The 18,182-nt window shown below is 41.5% G+C and overlaps 1 protein-coding gene across 2 annotated transcripts; it reads right to left on the reverse strand.

Moving 5' to 3' along the window:
* Positions 1 to 311: 311 nt before the first annotated feature.
* RB195_014297 (uncharacterized protein) lies at positions 312 to 17,809 on the reverse strand (the record flags this gene model as incomplete). 2 transcript variants are annotated; one of them, XM_064204501.1, is made up of 31 exons in its annotated part: positions 312 to 392; positions 493 to 542; positions 613 to 676; positions 975 to 1,033; positions 1,291 to 1,363; positions 1,422 to 1,681; positions 1,778 to 1,885; positions 2,740 to 2,785; positions 2,847 to 2,919; positions 3,144 to 3,307; positions 3,500 to 3,628; positions 3,774 to 3,923; positions 3,995 to 4,074; positions 4,184 to 4,347; positions 4,419 to 4,475; positions 4,531 to 4,705; positions 8,670 to 8,778; positions 8,862 to 8,980; positions 9,091 to 9,211; positions 9,636 to 9,739; positions 9,793 to 9,849; positions 9,901 to 9,971; positions 10,024 to 10,234; positions 11,172 to 11,289; positions 11,491 to 11,588; positions 11,735 to 11,840; positions 11,898 to 11,987; positions 12,053 to 12,179; positions 12,237 to 12,318; positions 12,754 to 12,775; positions 17,750 to 17,809. In XM_064204501.1, 31 exons carry the CDS (start codon positions 17,807 to 17,809, stop codon positions 312 to 314), a joined length of 3,228 nt encoding a protein of 1,075 aa, XP_064060381.1. The 2 variants fall into 2 exon arrangements, with proteins under 2 accessions (XP_064060381.1, XP_064060382.1); XM_064204500.1 differs by lacking the exons at positions 312 to 392; positions 12,754 to 12,775; positions 17,750 to 17,809 and having other exon boundaries at positions 484 to 542; positions 12,237 to 12,316.
* Between the last annotated feature and the right edge of the window lie 373 nt (positions 17,810 to 18,182).

Consider the following 18,182-nt stretch of genomic DNA (forward strand, 5'->3'; position numbering starts at 1 on the left):
AACATAAAAATGTTCATTCTGAAAAAGTGTTTTAGGCTAGTAGCATAGATTTATGACTTGCAACAAATCAGATATAAATAATCGGAAGAAATAACACGTGCGAAAACAAGCACGCGTGAGCTATGCGAAGTCGCTGGCAGACATTAGCGACATGTAAGAGTAACAATTGAAAACCGTTTTAAAAACGTGCCCTTTCAAGGGCAAGATTCTCGATACGAAAGAAAACACTGACTCTTGCATAAACGAAAATAAACTTTGTACACATTCGAGTGGCAGCATATTATACAGTGATAATGAATGATGATGAAGATCTAATGAGTGATATGACAGAAAGTCCAAACGGAGAGCATAGTGAGGTAGAGGCGAAAGGAAGCATTCACGTATCGCAAAGCCTATAAGAACGCGAACAATCCCCTAGAATCATTAAAAGATCCATAATTCATTGGCCCTAGGAAAAACCAAAAATCACTAATAACATATATGCTACACAACTGAGTTTATCGAAGACAATTCTGCTACTATTCCGCGAGATTTTTTTATTCCTGAAAATCACAATGATTAGCACAAAAGGAAAATGAATGGAAATGTGAGAGCGAAAACTAAATGGCTAACCATTGATAGTCTTTGGAATTTCAGTATGCGGTGGCGATCTGTTATCAGAAATCTTCTCTAGTGCCTGAAAAAGAACAGTTTGAGCGCTTTTGAAGCTTGCAGCAGAATGAGTTAACTAACAAAGGGTGTCCTCTTTCATATTATGTCAAACAAAGTGTTTTGATTTGACGAGAATTTGTGAACGGTAAATAACCCTACAACAAGCCCCAACTTCATAAATGGGGAATCTACAACACTGCTACTGCGATCTACCTCTACCATCGTCATTAATCAAACGGCAAACATCCTCGAACTTACAACCTCAGATTACTCACGAATAACTCAAATAGAAGATTATCACAAGAAACAGATCTACAATTCACCTCTCCATTCAGAAGTGCTCTCTTTAACTTCGCGTCGTCCACGTTCTTGAAAGTAGACTCTGAAATAGGTATGGTCCACAACATGTTTGACTTCAAATATGCATTGAGCTTTGTCGAAGTTTTTTTTTTTTTATTCATCCAAACCATACTATGCGCTACTTCAAAGTCCTCAACTTGGCTTTCCTCTAATCAAAATTATCTAAAATGACTCAGAACACGACCTGAATTGGTCAGGTCCTATTCTTAGTGCAAGAATTGTCCCAAATTAAAATTTTGACATCTGCAGAAGCTGGAATATCGCAAATAACAATTGTACCTTTCAAACCGTTAACTATTTTGCACCCTCGATTAAATGAACGAGGAAATTGCATTCGCAAGACTTGATTTGGCTGAAATATAATCAGTTGGGAAGGAAGGTCTCAAACTGTTGAATAAAAAAAAACCCACTTCCACATCTGGAGGTAACGAAGCTTTCCTGAAAGTAACAGTAGGCCCAGACCTCCTTCCATTTAAGGAGAGTCTTTGCTCCTTTTGGGGGCTTCCAGAGGACGATGGCGTGGAGGAGCAAGGTGTAGACTGGCGACTGCGTGTGCCAGGCTTCTTTTTCTCTGGTGATTCAAGAGAAGAGATAGCTTTGCGTTTCTGCTTCTTTTTCTTAGGTTTGCCAGTATTGCTCGGAGAAACGTCTGGCTCCGCCTTTTCAGGTGCTGAAGCTAGTCATAACACGAAGGAATGAATTTAGATCTACGCAGATGCAAAGAGCAAGAGCAATGAATGTACACAAAGTCGAAGAACAACCGAACCTATGGAACCCAATGTGCCGGTACAGTTTGGAGCACCACATTTGCAGTCAGGAAGAGGACAACCAATGTTGTACTGTGTCATTTGATAGTTGAAACATAACTCGGTCCCTGAATAGTTAAGTTTAAAAAAATCGTTGAGAACATAACTGCGATATATATATATATATATATATATATATATATATATATATATATATATATATATATATATATATATATATATATATATATATGGGCAAAAATCTTCCATGATTTTGAGAATGCTACTGAAATCATATTAAAGGACTGGTAAGGAGTTAGGACTAGAATATGTACCAGCGTTTAAATGATTTACATTGTTACGATAATAGAACTTTCAACCAAATTGATCAATGACCATATTATTTCACAGGAACACCATTACATTTTGAAAAAAAAAGGTTGCTATTAGTACATTGCATTCTGTTGAGGATAAAGGAACATTTTGCTCTCTTATTCATAGGTTATACCTCCAATATTAAGACAGAGCCTCCTTTTGAATTACTGACTCAACTATTTCTATTTATAGAGATATCCACATATACTTTCAATAAATGAACTCAAAGTGAGAAACAACAATCGTGTACGCTGAATCCAAACAGCCAACAAAAACTTTTTCGCACTTCAACTGTGGATTAGCAAGACATACATAGGATATCGTCATGTATTTTTCCAAGCAAGACTTTATTGAAGAGCTGGTAGCCTATTACTCCTGAGTAAAAATCAGTAAGCTTTCTGGAACATGCACGATTAAGAAAACAGTACTACTACAAAGCCTCTGGAGAAAATGCAAAAAAAAAATCGAATATAGAAGCAAACATATAGCAATAATATAAGAGTTTTCCGCAGCCAGATTATTTATTTATTTACAAACATTTCTGGGCATCCACGAGTAGAATGATGATCTGAAAAAGAAATAACGTTAAAAAGGAAAAATGATCTACCTGCAGGTACATCCTCAGTTGTGCAGATTGTTATACGCTTGTCGTACTGCAACATTAAAAATATTTCTTGAGGATAGAAATGTTCTTTTTTCAATTAAATAAATTACCTTTACGGTGACACCAGTTGGTCGTTTAGTCCTACTCACAACCACATATACAGTCTCCACTTTGCAATTAGGGCTGCATGAGTGATTGAGGAACCCAAAAATAAACAAACGATTACAAGTGTTATGCAGTAATGAAGGTCACTGAATTCAGAAAGGGGTAAGGTTTTTATTGAATCGAAATATGTAAAACAGGGGCTTCGTATTTTGTAAACACTATAAGAAATATCTAACTAAATTCAAAGCAAAGTTGCAATCAATGGGAAACTGGCTAACTGGTTCCTTCAAAAGCTTTCCAACCTTGCATCGTTCCCTTTTTCTTTGCAATCAATAATCCGCTGAGAATCCAGTGCCATCATATAGTGCTTTTCTTCGGCATTTCGATGAGCCGTAACTTCAGCTATTCTCCTATTCTTCTCTTTAATACTGATCAATTCCCCAGCATACTCAGCTATGAAAGCACCCTAAAATAATAAGTTCTATATGCATGCTCCTCAAACTATCTAGTACTGACCACAGTAGCAAGACTCAAACAATTTCGAACAATAAGATGAATAAAAAACAACTATCATGAAGAAATAATAAGCATTAATCTATTTTACAAATTGTTTACAATCGCGAAGAGTGAAACGAAATTGAAATATGTAACAACTAACTTTTGGAATATCTTTCACTGCAAATGCTCCCATCCCTTTTCCTGGGGCTTCACGTATCTCCACAGCAGGATTTACTTCCTTACGCGAAACTCCTCTGTTGTTACATCCACCTTGGATTGCCTCACAAGCCTAAAATCAGGCAGAGGTTCTTTTCACTGAAAAAAGAATTACGAAAACTGGATAGCGAAGAACTACGCTACTAAACTGCAGCAAGTACGACAACAGACAAGCAACAAAAGTCTAATCTCTAAAAAGTAATGAAATAAATTTTTACCTCAGGGCACTCCTGCAAAATGGCCCTGTTGGTGCATTTCGAGTTCGGGCCACAACGGCCACTCTCACCGGGAGGACAATCACACATACTGTCACTTTCTTCGCATGCATCGAGACGAGGCTTTGGACAACTTGAGTGATACACCGACGTCTGAAATTGCTGATGAACTTCACATATCTCTACAACCTCAACAATTTCAAAATTTTTGACACGTTGCTTGCCTTGATTTTTGTGTACTTTTCCGGCACATAGTCGAATGTTGGCCGGGTAATGGAAAGCTCATCCTCCATTTTTTGCCACGCTTTAAAAACTTCGAATAAGTACTCGAACATTGTAATTAATTGGTTTATAAATAGTTCAATTTCGAAATTCGAAATAGTTTAAAACAGAGGAAATGCAAGAAATCTTACCTTCCCGGCATGGTAACTCTGACACTCGTCTTCCTATGAGACCATACGACCCGCCAAACATCGGCACAATATTCCTAGCCGGAAGAAGAGCAAACATATTGTTGCATCCCGCCCATCTCACGCATACAAACCCGGGTTCGCCCAAATGTGTCCCAAACTTATCCCTTGAAATATAATTAGACAATCACGAATATACTGATAACACAAAAAACGAAAAGGCAAGAAAAAAACTCACTTTTTCGCGCAGTGTTTAGGATAATCGGCTAAACTAACAACTGTTGCTGCGTAAAAGCTGGAAACAAAGACTTGAAAAACAAGAAGAAAGCAGTAATTTCGAATGTGCGTACGTGGCCCTGAATCTCGCAATTACAGCTTGGCCTACTCGTAGGTTTTCACCAAGAATGCATGATTCACACATGGACGGGTGATGGTTTGCGTTGTCTAGATCACGACAGTTCAGAGTCAGACAGCTTTCGTGGAAAGACCTCACACATTGTGTACACTTCACTAACGTCTCTTCGCCTGAAATGATTACCATGTGAACAAAAGAGACAAATTGCAGCGGCAAGAATGCATCAAAACAGCGTGATTCGAACACTTGGATTTCATCAAGTTTTTCTTCCACTGTTTTAGGTGCATGATCACACACACCTACGAGCGTCATATGAACTTTATTTCCTTTCTTCTTCATGCTTGCAACACCAATGCAAGATAACTGTGTTCTAATTCACCACAAAGGTAAGGTGGGAGAAACTATCATTCGCAGACCAAGGAAAAATGTGACTAAGAATTTGCTAAAGTAATTGTGGTTTTTACATTTGAACTAAACCGGTCTTGAAGAAGCTAGTAGCTCTGTGAACTGCGACATATGTTTTTTTGAAATTGAAACAAACGAATTCCATTTCAAGCATAGGTGTGATAGCGAGAAGCCAGACCCTCCTCAGGTGAAGGGGCTTCAGCTCATGGGGTGCAGCTCAAGTGAAGGGAGTCCTTTCGCCAACCGCCCAAAAGTGAAGGAGGTAATTTCGCCAACCGTTCAAAAGTGAAGGAGGTCAGAGCACCGGCTCCGACTATCGCATCTATTATTTCAAGTGGAGAACCTAATTCAGACACCGACACTAGTGCTAATACTGTCCCATCCAGAGTTTCAAACTCATTCGTTGTGCTGCGAATCTTTTTTTGCGCAACAAGGAGGATGGATGAGAAAATCTCACTAATCAAGATAAGTATGCAGCTGTAACTGAGGAAAAGAAGGAACGATGAATGTTGCAACGGGCAAAGCTTAAATTGAATTACAACTACGCTCAACTCCAAGAGATTAATTTTTAGAAATCGACACACCTGCTTAATCTGTATGTTTTGAACGATTCGAATTGGAAAAAAGACCTATCTCTAAATCCTTCACATCCCTTTTTTAGGCGGCAAAATAAAAAGTTGTTCTCCAGTCATCAACACTGTTGATGAAGTGGCTATCTGTGAAGCAACCCTCCCAGTTTGGAAGGGTCACTTATAGACAGACGAAAGAATACAACACTCGTGGGGACACGCTATCTCTACAAGAAGTTATCCGTCATGGATCTTAGACAATCTCTTTGGTGCGTGCAAAAGGTTTGGAGCGGATTATCCTGGGCCGACTTAATAAACGTCTCGAAGAAACAAAGCGCGATGAGCAAGCTGGCTTTTGTCCGGTCCATCTACGACTGCCCAGGTGTTCATCGTTAGGAGAGAGATCAAAATATAGCAGCGGTATTCAAAGCCAATGCAATTAACCTTTCAGGACTTTGAAGCCGGTTTCGACTCTCCTCATCGAAGTCGCTTCTCAACGAGCTTCGCACAGGTGGAGTACCAGGAAAGTTCGTTCGCTTGGTTGATGACCTGAATCAACGAACAACTGCTACAGTTTGAACGCAAGCCCGATGTAAAACACCTTTTGAGGAAATAACTGCAGCAATACAAGGGGCAGTGGTAAGACAATCCCTGCTCTAATTCGCCACTGATGACATTATGCGAAGAACAGTAGATCAGTGTCCTGCCGACGTCTTAGCACCATCAGGAGCCCCTTGACTTATCTCGAGTACGCCGAAGATGTTATATTCGCAGGAAGTCGAAACTTCAACATGTTGTCAACCTTGAATCGAAGCTGGCTGCAGCCTATGGACTACGTCTACGCCCTGTCAAATGCAGGCAGATGTGGGTCTCGTTGATACCTCGAACGAGAATCAGGAAGGACGGACGACCGACCGATCTCGTCGATGAGTTCTGTCACCTTAACTGTACGCTAAAGGACAATGGCAGCTACAAGACAGATATTCAACAAAGATGTGCTAAGGCCACTTCTGCATTGAACTCCTTAACAAAGTGCCTGTGGTCGTCCCATCGCCAACTAAGTCAAGCTGTGAGTCTACCCATCCGCAATTCGCCCCGTGATGATGTACGGATCGGAGACTTGGGCAGCACCATCAACGGTGACGGACAGACTTTTGGCCTAGTGTATTTCAGAATGAAGACCTTTAAGGGAAAATCGAGACGGTGTACCGGCGGATGAAACGAAGAAGGATTTCCTGTACCCAATTTCGATGGGCGCAAAATGTCGATATCTTCCACGCTTCTTTGGTATATTAAGGAAACCTGCAGATCGCCTTGTTCAACGAGTTCTGAGGAGTTTGTCGGGATCAAGCTGAAAGAGGCCGTATGACCGAAAACAGAAGTTCTGAACTGAGGTGGTGAAAGAGGACCTGAGGACACTCCGAGTGGGTAGGCAGTTCAGGTGAGACGTAAGGTTTCGCAGGATATGGAATAGCGACGAATGGATGCAAACTTTTGTCGAAGATTGAGAAGGTTGGGCAGAGCTAAGCTCAGAGGACACACCTCGGCAATGTGGGCAAGCGCGTCAGGCGATGACATCAGCCAACCGATTAAAGGCACCACCCCACGAATCTGGAGTGGTGCGGGTTCCAGGTGGGTTATGCCTATCGTAGATTGTGGAGAGGAGGGTGACTCCGTCCATTTCTTCCTATTTGCCGTAAAAAAAACGGCCCGGAAGATGCGGCTTCAAGCGTTTCTGGGCGCTATTTTCTAGAAGAAGTTCGACTGGAGCGCGCCACTCTTGTGCATGGTCTGCATCTTCCGGGCCGTTCCGGGTCGCAGACCTGCACAAGAGTGGCGCGCTCCAGTCGAACTTCTTCTAGAAAATAGCGCCCAGAAACGCTCGAAGCCGCATCTTCCGGGCCGTTTTTTTACGGCAACTACGAAGAAATGGACGGAGTCACCCTCCTCTCCACAATCTACGATAGGCATAACCCACCTGGAACCCGCACCACCCCAGATTCACAGGGTGATGCCTCTAAGTCAAGTAAGTCAGTGGACCTTTCTGAAAGATTGGGCTTACTGCCACATCTCAATGAAGAACTTCCGAAATATGCTGTTCCGAGCTTTTCGAAGGAGTGAATTCAACGAAAGTCTTGCAAGTGCTGCAATTTTTTTGTAAAGCAGTCTAAATTTGCTAACGTGTTTAATTTTACTGCATTCCCGTACCCTTCTTTCAACATTTGCCTTCTTTTCTTATAATTCTGCAGCATCACTCACAAATATCTATTCTACAACTAAACTATGTTATTCTCTTCTACAAAAACATGATGTTGTTGATTTTAAAGTAGTAAATCATAGTATATAGACAATGTAGTACATAGAAACATAAAATATAGAAAGAGGAATAGACGTGAGGTCAATATCGGTAAATGGTTAAACTAAAATCAAAAAGCGACAGGATATACCTGTTTGAACCTGGCATATCCTGATCAAAAGCATGTTCAGTACAAGAAATCCTTGAAAGTGTAAACAACTCTCCAGTTTAAATTAAAGGCAGTATACCACGAACCTGAGGTGGTGCGGATTTCAGGTGGAGTATCCGTATCCGTACGGGGGTATTATCCATATAGGAGGTCGTAGATTATGGAGACCGGGGTAGTTCCGCTCATCTCTCCTTGCATCACTGCAAACAGCCGCCTCCAGAATGCTGTTTTGTACGACACCATCTATTGCAACGCTCCACCCCGTACAAAACAGCGTTCATGGGCCGGCTGCTTGAAGTGATTCAGGGAGAGATGAGCGGAATCACCCCGGTCTCCATAATCCACGACCTCCTATATGGATACTCCACCTGAAATCCGTACCACCCTATATTCGTGGTATGCTGCCTTTAAATAATCTTTCTATCTCAATGGATTTACAGCTATTCATCTTTTCCTTTTTAGGTCCGCACTATCACAACTTTTTTGTAGTAGAGAGTATGCAAAAGCGTTGAATGAACTTTAAGTCTAAATCAAAATCTGCCTTTTATAGTCTAAATCAAAATCTGTCTTTTATAAAGTCATAAGGAAAATCTTACCACTCCTTTCGTGCTCGCATAAAAATGGTGGAACATGTTGACAAAACAGTTAAAATTTAGTGAATGAAAGATAGCAAGTGAACTCAAACGAATCCTTACCGTTATTTTCGCATTCACAACAAAAAGGTAGGTGAGAACGTGCATTTAGAACGAGAGGTATAGATTTAGTGTCACAATGAGCATGGCACCGCGTGAACATTTGTCTGACCTAAACTACCGCAACATTAGTCGTAAAAAGACAGACGAAAAACTGCAAGAGAACCAATGTAGCAAACCAAATCGACAATGTACCTCCACTGCAGTTCCTTCTTTTGTTCTTGCTGCCACGAAGTCCTCATAACTCTCATATCCTGCGGGAGCACATTGTTCGTGAAAGGCTCGAAAACATGAATCGCACTCAATCAGCTTCCCTTCAAAAATACAAGTAAAGAATACCCGGATCCTGTTCCAAAATAGCGCAAATATCGTGAGCGATACAATTAGGTGAACTACAGTAATATTCAAATAAGAAACTAGATACCTCGAACTGCAGTGGTTTTCCATCGTTCTAAATAACAAGAAGAACAGAAATGCAGTGGACAGAATGTTTCATCCACAATTTTACGAACACAGTCAACATTGTATTCCGCAGCATTGTACAACTTAAACAACAAAACATGTTTAAACACAACAACTTAAACAACAATAACTTCATTGTATGTGGATGAGGACGTGGAAAAACTGAGAACAAGCAATGTTGTAGTAACAAAGGTGGGAAGGAAAGATAACATTCTAGCACAAAATCATCATCTTTCAAATGATTCGCAAATGTCTTTGGATTGAAAATTCAACTGGAGCAAATTTTATTATGAGGTGGGTGATGTTTATTTGTAGAAAAAGTAATCGAACAGAAACTGAAACCTTGGGGCAAAGAGAGCCGTTTCTTCAAGATTAAGTATTGAATACGCTCCGCCACTTATTGTACTTGGGGAATTGACTTTGAACAAAAAAAAAAAGAAAAGTAGGAAGTACCATAATGAAGAGTTTATGTTGAAATCGGAAGGAATAGACCATTTGAAAAATTACCTCGATGCACTTCTTATGGAACTTTGTTGAACAAAACGCTCCTGGGGTATACTTTTTCCCACATTGGAGAAGCTCTCCGCTCTCACCGCAAATAAAGCATTCCTCTTAATACCACTACATAAATTATGACAGAGCAGAATGAATCAGTAGAAAATACCTAATAACACATGAGTCCCGACTCGTCCTGCCCTTCTACTTCTAATTAAGTAAATATCTGGAATAAATGATTTTCCACCATAATATCAATTCCACTTGGTAAACCTACCACGTTTTGGTCTTCGCAAAGGCGACTTCAGTGGAGATGTAGAGCGTGATCTTGACGATGATGAGGAAGAGCTTTAAAATAAATTTTCATGAAAATGGGTGAATAAATTAAGAGCAAAGCTACCTTGGCCCTATTCCATTAGTAGGATCCGCCAATAACGATGTTTGTGCGTCCGACTTCATTGGATCCTCTTCACAAATCAAGTCCAAACCACCGTCTTCGTATATGTCATCGCCCAAATCAGCGTCAAAAGCACTCTCGAAAGAGTGCTTCTCGACTAACGCTTGATTCGAAGCCTCGTCATTCCGCATCACTTCAGGATCAGCTAGAACCGCTTAAACGAAACATTAATTTACAATAGTTGTTGTTTTTCTGTGCCAAAACATTGGAACATAATGTCCCTTTGAGAAGAGCCCGTGCGTGTGGTCTTTCGCTGCAAGCATACACATTTTTACTTGGATTTCCTTACTCATGATTTCATCCTATGATGCTGTGACTCATGAATGTTTTGAAATAAAGAACGATTTCAGTAAGCAATTATTTCGTCATTCCACATACAGTAGTTTCATTTTTTACGCCCCTTTGGAGTCCGAATAGAACGCTAGAAAATATATCCTTTCAGCGTGTTCAGGATTAGACAGCTCCGACAAAGAAATTTGGCGCAGCAATGTACCACCTAAAGAGGCAAAATCGATGGAAGCGGATAGTGCATAATGCACAAACTCTAAAACTAAGAACTGAACAAATTCATCACTATATAAACATCAATTAAGAAGACGAGAGATATAAAATTTATTTCAGTATAAAAAAAAATCTCTCATTTCTTCCATGACATACACCTATGATTCAAGACACATTTTATAAACCTTAGAATCACGAGGACTAATTTTTATTCCTTTAGAGAGATTTTATGAGCACTCGCTAACTGGTTTCACATCACACTACTCTCCCCTGACACAATTATGTGTTGCTTTCTGATAGAAAATCTTTCTACAGAACTTAATGCTGCCCAACACAACTGAAGGAAGATAACCAGCTAGACCATAAATGGTTGAAACATCATACTAAGAATAAAACAAAATGTAGGACATACTATGCCGCTACACGCAAAGGTTATAGCTACCAGTTACCGGTATCACAAACAAAAAGAAAAAGAAATTGGATATATTTCTTGTTGTGATGGACCCCGAAAAGTCAGAAGTGATGGAATCGTACTAACATAGATCATGGGAAATATGAGTGCGGTAGATACTTGGACAACATTCACTCACTTGCAAGTGGGGCGTCGGCCTTTTTCATCGAAGATAGTGCATCATTTGAAAAGCTGAAGAAACTTCTCACAAATCTTACAATTGCTTCGGATGCAATGTTGTCAGCGAAGCGACTTTTCTGAAGTGAAGAATAATTGCAAGAAAACCACAAATCAGGCCATCAGACAAATATTCGGTTTTTGCGGTGGAGCGAGAATTCGACGCTCCCGCGCAGCTTGTTCTGCGTCTCTGCAATCTTAGCCGAAACACGCCGTTTCGAATAATACGGGGCAATTGTTTTTGGTGCAATTGGGACGTGAGAACATGAGCTTGGACAGACCTCAGTGAAATATGCAACTTTGTCGAGCTCAGGGATTTGTCCTGGCACTCCTCCACAAAGGACTGCGACCAGTTCGCGAAACGCTTTGACTGTTGGACCTGAACATGTCTAGATGACTGTAACTTCGTCTAAGAACCCAGAGATTGTGCTGCTAATGCATAGGACCACTGGAGAAGGAAGGAATTAGGGTTATTCTAAGGAAAGATGCAGGAATGGTTTGGCATAGGAAGAATTTGTGTCTGACCTGTGCGTTTGTCTATTATTCCCATTCGTATCAACATCTCCAAAGCAACATCGAGTTCCATGGACTCTTTTGTAGCGCAACTAGATTCTAGAAGTATTGTTCTGCTCTGAAAATGGGAAACTTGGTTTCGCGAAAACTTGACAGTACTCTTAGAAACGCGTACCTCCTCATTTGTTAAAGCTAACCAATTAATCATCATTGTGAAATCATTGCTCAAGTCATTTTTGAAGTGGTCTGCTATGATTTCTTTGCACTGAAATCACATGAATTTTGTACACGTATTCGTAAACCACTGAATTTGGTATTTGATACACTCACGTTCTTCTTTACAATAGTTGATGCCCACTTTTTGTACGTTTCAAATCGCAAAGCGAAAAGCTCGCTGATCTCTTCATCAGAACTTTCACTTGTTGATTCATTGGTAAATATAGAGTTTATTCTACCACTGAAGAACCATTACTTTAAACAGATGGAAAATAGAAAATCATTAATAAAAACTCACTTTTCCTTTTGTTCATCACTTCTCAGTCCAGATTTCCTACGTTTGTTTCGGTTCGGGAAACGAGTGGCATCTCTGACCATAACTAGGAAAAACGTTTACTCCTTTTAGGTTTAAAGAAATGAATAAAGTTTTGCAATGGAAAATAATCGACTCAAAGAAGTAAGGTTCGAAAAACAAATGTGATAAAATTGGACAGAGCCACGCCAACATGCAGCGAGGAAGAGGTCAGGAACTGGCGCGAGCCTGTGCAGGCTTGCGCAGGCAAGGATGCGAACATCGATCTGCTCTACATTTTGTCGCATTGGTGGAGGTTCGGCCTTTGGTCTCACACTCACACACTCACCACGGCATACGGGGACCCAACAATCCTCATCTCGTAACCGACCCCTCTTATCTGCAAGATTAGAAAGGAAGAAAAAGCACAAAAGAAGACTCCCAGTTCTTTGAACTGTAAAAAGAGGCAGTGATCTGAAAGATAGGCTGAAGGATCGTCATACGCATAAGTAATCACTCGTACCGTTTAAAACTAGTATCCAGAACTGGGGCAGCTTCGTTCAATTCAGGACGTTATCACAGCAACTGCAGCAGCGACAAGTAGTAACGTGTGAGTTCTCTAGTATGCAGTCGCCGCCGCAGTCATGTCGTTACACGTTGAGCGACAAGTGAATTCATGTTTGTTCTTAGTTTCTCTGGCAGTACCGCTACAAAAAGCGCAGACCTTCGCCGTCTGCCTCCGAAAACACGCGCTTCCTTCCATGCCAACGGGCGCACTAGTGTACCAGTAATTAGTCTGAAGGACCTGAGGTACACTGTACGTAGTTTACTTAATACACTTAAAAAGAATTGAAGAAGATCCGATAAGGATGGAAAGTTCAAATTCAGGGAGCGTCGCCGCCTTTTACGGGCACCTCCATTCTTTCACATACAGATGATAATGATGTCGGAATCAAAACTGCCTAAAATGCGATGCGATTGCGTTAGCTGTTGCGCTCGGAATGGCGCAGTGTGCTAGCGGTTACCATAGAGTCGGGACCCTCGCCCGCTGCAATCGGACTCTGTAGTCCGATTGAAATGAATAAGGGTTCCGCCGCCGGCGCAATTGCGCCAGTCTTCACGTCGTTTTGACCCGACTATGGAAAGAGAAGGAGTAGCAGACTCATGACCAGTGAGAGATAATCTACCTCATTTTTAAATTTCTCCCAGAGTTGAGTAACGAACGAGTGGTATTTTGGCACCACTACAGCCTGGATAGAAGTTCATGGTCTCGGCACTCCTCTCCTGTTGTCTGCATTTGACGAAACCACCGTAAATATATGCAAAGTATAGTCGGGTCAAAACGACATGAAGAACGGCCCAGCTGCGTAAGCGCTCGAAGCGGCGCGGTAGAGGTAGCGGATGGAATCGAGGTAGAACCATCGCGAGCTGCAGCAATAAACGGTGGCAGCAGAGGTCCTCACACGATTCCAACAGCTGTCTCCACCGCACCGCTTCGAGAGCAACCGCTTATGCAACTGCACCGTACTTGATGTCGTTTTGATCCGACTAAACAGAACCTTCATAACTCCACCTTTTCACCTGATGACTCTGCCACGATGATTAAATTGGTTGACGTGATTATTTAATAGTTTTGTGTGCTCACAAAAGCATAGTTGGGAATCGCGCTACTTCATACGTAAGCGTCCAATTCGCAATTATAACCTTGTCCAACTGCTCGTAATTGAGTGGCGGCTTTTCTACCAGCTGTATGTGCAGGAGAGTGCCATTTTACCCGCCAACAGAACATTGCACTAAGTCATTTTCCAGCGTAAAAATAAAAAGCGTAAAAGAGATGGGAGACGATTTCAGTGGAACGACAACTGAAAACTTGAGAAGAGCATGCCTGTTCAAGATGTCACGCAACTAGTCGTCCAGGCCACCTTGCAGTCCCACTGAATGTACTGCAGCAACCTAAAGTGTTGCGTCTTCGGTAGGGCGAGCAGTAGCCTGCTTCATCAGTCGATAGGACAAATAACCGATGGTACCGATACTAAAGAAAGAAGTGTGTTGCTACAAGATCGATTATGAAAAGTCCTAGTCATGCACAGTTGCAAGATAAACCAAGAATCAAGAATGAAGAGAAAAAAGAACCAAAAAACAAGGAAAAAAAGAGAGGACATGAGGAGTTTTTCGGCGCCATAGCCCTACTAAATATAGTAGTATCCTGTCTACTAAATATGTAACGAGTCAGTCCAACAGAAGACGCTGCGTGTACACAATGTAGTCGCTGATGGTTTTTTGTCCGGATGGCCGCAATGTGTTTGTTCCAACACACACTTCCTCTTCACTCCTTATACAGTGTCCCCATCAAGCCCGTGGTAGTCGGTGCGAGGTACATTGCTCCAAACAGCAAAAATCAGAAATTTCTGACTAAAAAAGTAGGAAAATGTGGTCATGATCATCAATTTGAAGTGATACACGATGGCGACAAGGGGTCTCCTGTGGTCCTGCAGAAATGCTTTACTTCATGCAAAAAATTTATCTCTGCTTCCTGATAGTATACAACAGTTTTTGGCAATAATAGTCTAATAACAAACCGTTTTTCTAATAAGTTTAATAACAGTCGACAGTCTAATAACAAACCGTTTTTCCGTGTATAAGTAAAATCAAAATGAGCGGAGCGAGTGCACCTATGTGCCATCCCAAGCACAACAAATTACGCAACTGAACACTAACTCAGGCTGTTATGAACCAACAGTATTTCGTAGCAGCGTAGCACGAAATTGTCGTAGTGTGGAAACCTGATGGATAATATAGAGTTTGGAGTGTAGATCACGAAAATGAACGTGCTCACGCTCAGTTCCCCTTAACCGTCCTGAAAAACGGCGTGGGAAGGGCGTTTGTTCTCACGAAATGTGTTAGAACGCATCCCCTTGTGCGCGGCTCATTATCTCCGACCGCTCACTCATGGACGTGACGCGTGCACAAGGGGTAGAACTTTTTGCGCACCTTGCTGGAACAAACGTTGTTTTTCACAATGATTAGGAGAAATTGAGCGGGGCTACGCTCATATTCGTAATTTACACTCCGAACTCTATGTTTTCCACCAAGGTCTCACACTACGTCTACACTACGTTTCGTGATACGCTGCTTTCAAGATCAGACTGGAGAAGGAGAAGTAGAAATCCTAGTTCTGACTTTTCTTTTGCAACGATCATAATCGCCTCAGATAAATGGATATATGAAAGATGAAGTACAAAAACTCGAGATGATCTTGCTTCAGGCATATGCAGTATTAGAAAGTAATCCGCCTACCTTCGCGATCGTACACTACAACTGAGAAGTTTTCGGCTTATCTTTCAAGCAACTTTCTTAGTAAGATCTTTTCTTTTTAAAGCAAGTATAAAGGAAGCAAGAGAGAGGATTCCACAAAGTGCACTTCTTTTTCCCTTCAACTTACATTCTTTGAAGCTACGACACGTTCTTGCTATCTTGAGGAAATCCTTAAACAGAAAGTCCTTTAGGACCACTCAGAGGTCTTTTAATAGCCAACTTGCTATATTTAAGTGACTGCTGGAGGTATCACCATTGGACGCCAAGTCCTCGGGAAGGAAACCAAAACAGTGGTACTTTTTTGTCTGGAAAGTTGAGGTTTAGCGATAAAACTAACTGGTCATCTGTAGAGACTACTTGCTACTTAAAAAAGAACGAGAAAGAGATTCTAGCGTTTTCACTGTTGGATCTTCGCTTCGGGAACACTACAGTTTGGAACGGTCAGTGATGGAGTTGTGACGGTAGGTAACAGCTATTTTTGCTACGTAACAACAACAGAGCCCAGTTATGAACAAAAAAGATCTTAAGGAAATAATAAAAAGAAATAGAAATAAGGAACCGTTAATCGAGAAATTTCGCTCTACTTAGTAGTCAGCTTCGCCGAGGAACTATTTGCTGATTCGTGTTAACTTTAAGAACGAACAAGCATACTTGCCAGTGACCCAGAAAAAGAAAAAGCAGGCAAAAGGAGGACGTTAAGGAACCCACTCAAGACTACTCTAACCGATCTGGTATTTAGAGAACAAAAATGCTTCTTAAAGACAGCACACCACGAATCTGACGTGATGAAGGAGTCCGTGGAAAAAGCAGGAGACGGAGTTATAGATTGTGGGATCCAGCCTGGTTCCGCTCACCCCTCCATAATCGTCGTAAGAAACGGCATGGGATTCGCTTTAGATCCTGCAAGGTACGTTAGAACGCTCCTGTATGTACACATTTCGGTCCGCACCCTATTCATTGGTTTTACCTGAATAGGCTGGCGAGGAGACCTAATTAACCTTCAACCGCTCGCTCATGGATGGATGTGTGTGTGAGGGTGACGTGCTGTATCTGAAATCGTGAAAAACAGCGTCTTCCACGTCGTTTTTTTTTGCGACGATTAGGGAGAGATGAGCAAAACCATTGCGGATACCGCAATCTACAACCAGCTCTCTAGTTTTCCCCGCGGATTTCCTCACCACATTGAATTCGTGGCATGGTGCCTTTAAAGGGATCACCCCACGAATCTGGAGTGGTACGGATTTCTGGTGGAGTATTCGTATGCGGAATCGTAGATTATTGAGAGAAGGATGATTCCGTCCATTTCTTCCTAATTGCCGTAGAAAACGGCCCGGAAGATACGGCTTCGAGCGTTCCGGCGCACTATGTACTTTCCACAAGGAGTTCCATCTGAAGTCCACACCACCTCTCAGGTCATTTTCGGTTCATTTTCTTCGCCGAAAACACTGCATGATATGAACTAGCTACTTACTTCATATACTTGTTACTTGTTCTTGCTACCTTGGTAAAGATAAAGCATAAGTAATTCCAACTCTCTTCCTTTTTTCTTAGTAGTGCAAAAGGCGAGATGTCTGAGTGAGAAGAACGTTGCGAGTATTTGTGTGGAGTGGGAATTCATTAAGAGGTATCTCCTCCTTAATATCAGAGAATTGATGTGTTGCACGGTGAAAGGGTCTCACTGTTTGAAATCCGGACAAGCCATTTGACAATAAGGAACGATTTTTGCGAATAAAAAGTCGAATAAAAACGTGTCGTCGGTCTGCAATAGTTTGTACCTAGAGACTTGATCTACTAGTCTATGTCATTGCTTCAGATTACGTGAAGTGACTAGCGAAAGCGCAAAGAGGAAATGTAAAACTCTGTGGTAAACAATAGTTCTTTCCAGCAGGAAAAGTCAAATGTAACGATCCGCGCTGACACTGATTTCTCTTTATCACGAAAAAAAAGTTTGAGAACTGTTAAAATTGGAGAGAGAGAAACGTGGAACAACCGTGTACATGACGGAAATTGTCTGTGCATTACCGTTCTGAGCAGCCTAAACCTGAGATGACTAAACGAGAAAGACAAATGTGTGATATGATAGGAGAGAAAATCAAGAAAAGAAGGACATGTTTGGTGAATTTAGAGACCAGCACAACTGTACGCCTTCACAACGTTTTACCGTCTCACATTGGCGTGGAGGTGACTCTGGGCATCTTACTTACTTGCATGTTCTTGCCTTGCCTCAGTACTACGACGATGCAGCTGATCTTTGCGACTTGCATTAGGGTTTCTGTAAAAGTTTGCAGCGCCCGATGAAAGCAAATGCTAATGCAAATGAAGAGGTCATCATCATAGTCCTTCTCCTTCTAGCAGACGAGACATATATTGCGGCTCCGTGACGTGTAGTATTAGGTGAAGTGGAAAGTTCTGAGCGTTTTCGTTGGAGGTCTTTAGTGAGCCATATTAGACGACGTAAACATCAATCACATCGGGACATACTATAGGGCGATTTCAAAGTGACGTTGGCTTTTGAAAAAGACTTCTTTGTTAGTACTGTGTTTGGTGGAAACTTGTTTGTAGCGTAGCGTTCAAAAATGGAGGTAAACAAAAGAAATGATTCGATACACTCCTCAGTATCACTGCGGCCAAGGTGAA

This window comes from Necator americanus, chromosome V (assembly GCF_031761385.1).
Source record: "Necator americanus strain Aroian chromosome V, whole genome shotgun sequence".
NCBI lineage: Eukaryota > Metazoa > Nematoda > Chromadorea > Rhabditida > Ancylostomatidae > Necator > Necator americanus.